The sequence below is a fragment of the Aedes albopictus genome, chromosome 2, assembly GCF_035046485.1.
Source record: "Aedes albopictus strain Foshan chromosome 2, AalbF5, whole genome shotgun sequence".
Lineage (NCBI taxonomy): Eukaryota > Metazoa > Arthropoda > Insecta > Diptera > Culicidae > Aedes > Aedes albopictus.
Genome location: NC_085137.1, coordinates 96645710 through 96652412, shown reverse-complemented (window position 1 = coordinate 96652412; position 6703 = coordinate 96645710). Strand labels below are relative to the sequence as shown.

Below are 6703 nucleotides of genomic sequence, written 5' to 3'. Positions count from 1 at the left end.
TCTTAGACAAGACTGACGCAATCCTCCAATGGTCGAGCACTGTCCTGGCCACGTCCTTGCGACTGCTGAGGAATGGGAAAGGATGGTTAGTTTTGGACACCTATGAAAAATGTAGACAACTCTACGATCTCTCAGGCCTAGGTGTCACGGGAATTTGGGTGTTGTTAGTGGAAGGGTAAACTCCAGATGATACGCTTGGTCAACGTTCAGGCACACCATTGTTAGTCTTCTTCGAATCCGTTGTCTGCCCGATTCATCCTGGATTCCTCGTCGTCTTGATGGCATTTGGTTGAATTACCAGATTCTTCGGTTGATAATCTGAACTGAAATATAAAATAATATTAACATCGTACGTCAAATAAGCTACATATTAGTGATACGCTCGCCACAGTTACATATTTTTAAAATATTATTTATATCGTACGATACATTTACCTGAATCCTGCTGAAATAAAATGTTAATTAGCAGTACATTGAAACACAAATACTACAAAACACAAAAAAGAGCATCAAACTTTGATCTTGGAATATTTAAAAATACGGTAAATATCAAGATCAAAATTTGATTTGGTAGATCTTACACCGCAACGCACCATTCTAAGGTGATCTACCCACGTTACGGGTAATTATTGAAAAGTTATTATCAAAGATTATTATCAAAGAAAAATTACCAAAGAATCATTATCAAAGAATTTTAAAAGTGAAATAAATAATAAAAGTGAAACCACATAAAAAGTGCATCAAAAATTTTAAAAGTGAAAAAGTAAATAACCAAAATTAATCTTTTAACCCATAAGTGTATTTTTAAGTGTGTTTAGATATTTTTAGTGAGTGACAACGATGGCCAGGTTCGACGGAAACCGTGATTTATTGGCTGTAGAAAATGAGGCGCTACAAGCACAACTGGAACAAGCCGCTGCAGACATGGTTGAACAAAATCGTCAGGTAATTGAACTACAACATCAATTAGCCGCTGGACAAGATGTGCAAAATCAACTTGATAATGCTTTATTGCAAATTAATCAGAAAGATCAACAAATTTCAAATTTGAGAGCTGCTACTATGAATAATTTCAGTGATGTGGAATCTATTTTGAAAAGCTTGCAGACTCCACAAATTTTGAGGGATTTTCCATGCTTCACTGGGGATCCTGTTAAATTGCATTCATTTATTAAATCCATTGACAAGTTAATGCCAACATTGGAGCGTGCAAAAGGAACACCTGCATTTGATGTTTGGATGCATGCTATTCGATCTAAAATTACGCATGATGCGGATGCCGCGCTTGAATTATATGGTACTGAAACTGTGAAGATCAATCCTGCCATTAGGAAATCACCCATTGCGCTGGCCGTAGTATACCAACGGACGCGTCTTACCTGCCGGCTGCTCGCTTACACAATGAATGCTTCTCTCGGTTGGGTAGCTGTGGAACAGGCTGTGGAACAGGGGTGAGTGTGGGCTGAGTCGATATAAAGAACACACAACATAGAGTGGCGCACGGCAGATCGACTCGCTCCACACATCCACCTTCTCCCCTGAGAAAATGAATGATTTTCCTGTAGAATCTATTCTGCATACATTACCATCTATTATCACGTGTTTAAAGACATGCTTATTAATGCATCGAGTTGCCAACTCGATGAAAAAGTAGTCTGCCATGATTTCTTGCCAACCAAAAAAAAAAGCAGTGTGCCTTGATTTTCATTTTGACAACTTTGCAGACACTTGAAATCATTTCAAGACTGTATTCCAAGGCAAGAGGACACGAAAGTCATAGATAATCAAGATCAAGATGGTCAATCAACCTAAGAAAAATACGTCAAGAAATCGATCAATGCCTAGTAACAAACATATTTATTGTAAGTATAAAAAGTCGATGTAACAGTATGTAACATTAATAAAAAAAATCATTTATTTCCCTCCAACTGTTCCTCCCCTAGGGCTTTGGATTCTGCTCGAGCTCCCGGATGTAATCGTAGAGATAGGAGGGGGTCCTTTTCTCACGCGCTGGACGCTGTTCTCGACCGCCATCGGGAGAAACCTCTGGATTATGATCCTGCTCGCTTGTTGATTGCTGCTGTCGCCATTCCTGGACCTTTTTCGTCTGTGATACGTGACGCTTAAGCTTTTGGCCTTCGGAATCGCAGAGGACTAGACTGCCGTTACGTTCGTCAGAAACCACATACCGCTTCGAGCCAAATCTACTTTCGCCTTTCGACCTCGTTTGACGTTCGACGATTACAGTATCGCCTGGCTTAACTTTGCATGCTCTGGCTCCCCGTCGAGCATCTTCTCGGGATTTTGAAAGTAACTTTGCTTCACGATCTCGAACATCCAGTTCCATTTCGTTGTGATTGGATTTTCCGTAGTGGAGAAGCGGCAAACCACGCTTAATTTTGCGCCCTGATAACGCTTCCTCGGGTGGAAGCTTTGTGATTGAGTGGTCTGCTGCATTATATGCTTGGACTGCGGACTGCAGTTCCCTTTGGTAGTTTGCGCCTGTTGACACTGCAGTGCACATTGCCTAATTTACGATTTTCATAAACCCTTCCACCAAGCCATTTTGCTGTGGATAGAAGGGAGTGGAAAATATGACCTGAATTCCACGTTCTGAGCAATAACGTGCATAGTCCTCCCCATTGAATGGTGGACCATTGTCCGATTTTATGGCTCGTGGGAACCCTTCCTTCTCGAAAACGGAATCCAAAACTTCTTTCGTGTACTCAAACTTAGTTGATTTGACTGGGCGCGCAATTGCGTACCTGGACCTCAGATCAATTATTACAAGAATTGATATGCTGCCAAATTTTAAGTATGGCCCATTAAAATCAAGCGCAATAGTCTCCCAAGAAGCTTTGGGTGCAAATGATCTCTGCATGGGAGGTGGCCTTTCCGGCCTTCCATTCACAGCGCAAGTTTCGCACGTTTTGACCCACCTCTCAGCGTCGCCGGACATTCCTGGCCACCAAACGCGACTCCTTAGAATGCTTTTGAATTTGGCTTCCAACGGATGACCTGCGTGTGCTATCTCCAGCGCCTTCTTCCGTAGACCTTCAGGTATTACCGCACATCCGTTTTTACTTAGGATCCCGTCCGTGTATCGCAAGTCTTCTGCAACAGCTTTGAATCTCGCCAGATCTTTTGACCACTTGCCGGTGTCCAACGATGAAATCACCTAAGAAAGGTTTATATTCATATATTACTCAAATTACGAAATAACACACTCAAATTCAAGGTTTACCAAAACAAGAGTATCATCGTTCTTAGTTGATTCTCGTATTTCTTCCTCAGTAAGGAAGTCGACGGATTGGGAGTGCAAGCTACATATTTCCCAGGGGCTTACTTCCTCGTTAAAAGCCCCATCCTCCCCGTCGTATAGGCGTGATGAGGGATCGGCGATGTTTTCGTGGCCCCGGGTGTACTCGATGTCGTAATCATACGGGCTTAGGCGCAAAGCCCAGCCATCGGCTCTAGTCAGAGCCCTTTTTGAATCCTCGCGTGTTCTTCTGAAGATGAAGGCCATTCCTTGAGCGTCCGTGCGGAGAACGAAGTGCCTTCCCAACAAAAAGTAGGAGAAGTGCTCCACTGCCCACACGGCACTCAAGGCCTCGCGTTGGTTCTGGGCATATTTCCTTTCCGTAGTAGTCAACGACTTTGAAGCGAAACTAATGATTCGATAAACTCCGTCTTCATTCTGTTGCACCAATACTGCTCCTAGCGCACGGGGAGAGGCGTCCGTGTACAGGTATGTCCGATCGTATTCAGAAAAGTATCCGAGAGTAACCGTTGAGTGGATAATCCGGTTTTTGATAAGCTCAAAGGCTTTCTCCTGGTCTTCTCCCCAGCTCCATTTTTGTGATGATGCTACCGTCCACAATGGACTAGAAATGTCCGCAAAATTGTTTATGTATGGGCTCACGAATGATGCCAACCCAAGGAAACTTCTCGCCGGAATTTCCGAACATCACCAACTTTCGATTCCTCTATGTTGAATCCCTTCTCATTCAGCTCATGCCCCAGAAATCTGATGTTTGTTCGATCAAATTCGCATTTATCGGTATTTAACGAGAGGTTATTCGATCGCAAGATTTGTAAGACTTGCGAGACTGTCTTTCTCAATTCTTCAATCGTCCCGGCGAACAGGAGTATGTCATCAATGAATACAATTTTATTCTTGACATCCTTGAGAATACGCGTCATTTCTCGCTGGAATATCTCCGGTGCGCAATTGACACCGAACATTAGGCGGGTGAAGCGGAACATTCCATTTTCCGAAATGAACGTCGTGAGTTCTCGTGATTCCTCGTTCAACTCGATGTGGTAAAACGCATTGGAGAGGTCCAACTTAGAAAAATATTTGGCACCATGTAGTTTAATTCTCATTTCATCGATCGATGGCATTCTGAAGTACTCCCGTTTGATGGCTTGTTCGGGGCCCGCATGTTTACCACCAAACGGAAGTCCTCTTTCCCCTTTGGAACGGCAGACATGCCACTTATCCATTGAGGAGCTTGCGTTACCTTCTCGATTATTCCCCGTGCCTCCATTTCCTCAAGTCTTCGTCGTGCGCCCTCGCGGTATGCGGCAGGAATATTATAATACGCGTTGCGTACTGGGGGTATTGAATCATCAACACTAAACTTCACCTTCACTACGGGCATTTTTGCAAATATCCCAGTTTCGCAAGTATTGATCGTTTCTCCAACCTTTAGAAGTCCCATGTCGCTGGCTGTTACCCTTCCAAGCAAGGATCGCTTGCCTGCTCTCACCACAAGAAAATCAGCGGTAACAGGTGGTTTTGTACTGCCAACTGCTTCGACAGTAGCTGTAAAAGCGTGTTCGACTTCCATTGGTTTGTTGGAAGCGTACGCTTGCAAATTCCGACTGATGGTCCTTTCCAGTGGGATAAGTTTAACCTTACCTGCCCGCAGCTGCTGTTCCAAGTTGTCCCAATCCGCTCCACCCAGGACGTTTACGTCTGCACCCGAATCTATCAGGAACTTGATCGGATTAGATGAACCGACGAGGCAATCAATCAGTACATCTTGGAGCGAAAGGGCATTGATCTGCTGTAATAGATTCCAAATAATAAGGAAACCCAAGGATTTGTATTCATGTAATTATTGCAGTATCAAATTTTTATTATCAAAATATTTCTCTTCAATGTTATGAATTCATTACTTTAACATTTTAGGTTACTAATCCATTACCTGATCCTTGGAATCCTCGATCGCTGCACGAGCTGAGACCTCCTCATCTTTGACTACGTTCACACGATGACCGCGACACGCCACCGCAAAATGTCCAACCGCACCGCAAGAATTGCAGTTCCTCCACTTCGCTGGACACTCAGAACCCATGTGAGACGAACGGAAACATCTTGGACATCTGTTCCGACGAGTCATTTCCACACGAGGATGTGCTCTGCCTCCATCAGCGACCGTTCTGTTCGGTCGGAACTTCTTGGATGAATTACCAAATCGCTTTTCTTGCTGTTCTGCTTTGCGTTTGAATCGGTCCTGAGAACCACGATACTGGCCGGCGCTGACTGTGAACGTGCTGGATTCCGTTGCCGATGGCGTAACTTCAGCCAGGAATCCCTCGGCTCGAGTGGCCGACTGTACGATGAAGTTTGAGTCGTGACCGTACATCCTCGCAGCTTTCTTGAGTTCCTGATTACGGAGCCCCCTTAGAAGCTGAGTCCTAACGAAGCGGTCCTGGTCGTCGGGGCTGTAGCCGCAGAGCTGCACCTTTCTTGACAGTCTTGCATGAAAATTAACAGCGGATTCTCCATCTTCCTGACGCATGTTTAGCGTTAGTGGCGGCACGAACGACGCCTTTTAGCTCCTCACCCATGGACAACAGGAGCAGCTCAACACGTCGTTTTGGATTTTTCACATTCGATAGCGATGATGTTAGTTCAAAGTCTTCGATGAAGCACATCCATGCCTCCCACATTTTGGTGGCTGGTACGTTTTTGGGGAATGGGGTGATGCTGTCCCAACGGATATTGCCCTCAGTAGCAGTAATATCAGACGAACCACGCGGTACGCTGGCCAGAACGGTCGATGAATTTCCTGGATGACTATCGTTACGATAACGCAGCACTTGGATGACGTTTTCAAGTTCCTTCAACTTGTTTGCTAGTTCCAGTTGGTTATCCGGTGCCTCCAGATTACGAGATTCTTCAGTTCATCGGTGTCGTCGTCAGAGGAAATCGACGGAGCACGCACATACTTTCCCGGTGTAGACATCTTGATTTTGGCAATTGAATTCCAGAAAATCTGAGAGTAACAATAAAGCAATACTAATTAAATTCACGTATTCACATTATTCTAACCACGCTGGCGTGTGCAACGTCAAGATCCATCAACTATTTCCGACTTGTAGCAACATTAGAGATTCTTGAAATTATACAACTTTTGCGTAGGGTAAATGATGATGGTTGGACCAGTCTAAAAACTGATCATGGTTGGACCAATTCGGAAAAAAGCCAATTTTATTATTGATTTACTGAAAATTTGAACGATTACCTTCCTACCGTCAAAACATATCCTCTTTTTCATTGAAATAACATAGATTTTCTTGGATATTTTTTGAAATCTTTAGAATGTTTCAATATTTCACTGAAGACCATTCTAAGCACAATTTGGGCACCAAAATTACCCAATTTGTAACATTCACAGAAGTCACATTACTC

The 6703-nt window shown here is 43.8% G+C and overlaps 1 protein-coding gene across 1 annotated transcript; it reads right to left on the bottom strand.

The window, feature by feature from the left end:
• Window positions 1–1943: 1943 nt before the first annotated feature.
• LOC134287675 (uncharacterized protein K02A2.6-like) lies at window positions 1944–6250 on the bottom strand. The gene is made up of 2 exons (XM_062850101.1): window positions 3245–6250; window positions 1944–3178 (listed from the first exon to the last, which is right to left on the bottom strand). Exons 1-2 carry the CDS (start codon window positions 3524–3526, stop codon window positions 2528–2530), a joined length of 933 nt encoding a protein of 310 aa, XP_062706085.1. The 5' UTR covers window positions 3527–6250; the 3' UTR covers window positions 1944–2527.
• Between the last annotated feature and the right edge of the window lie 453 nt (window positions 6251–6703).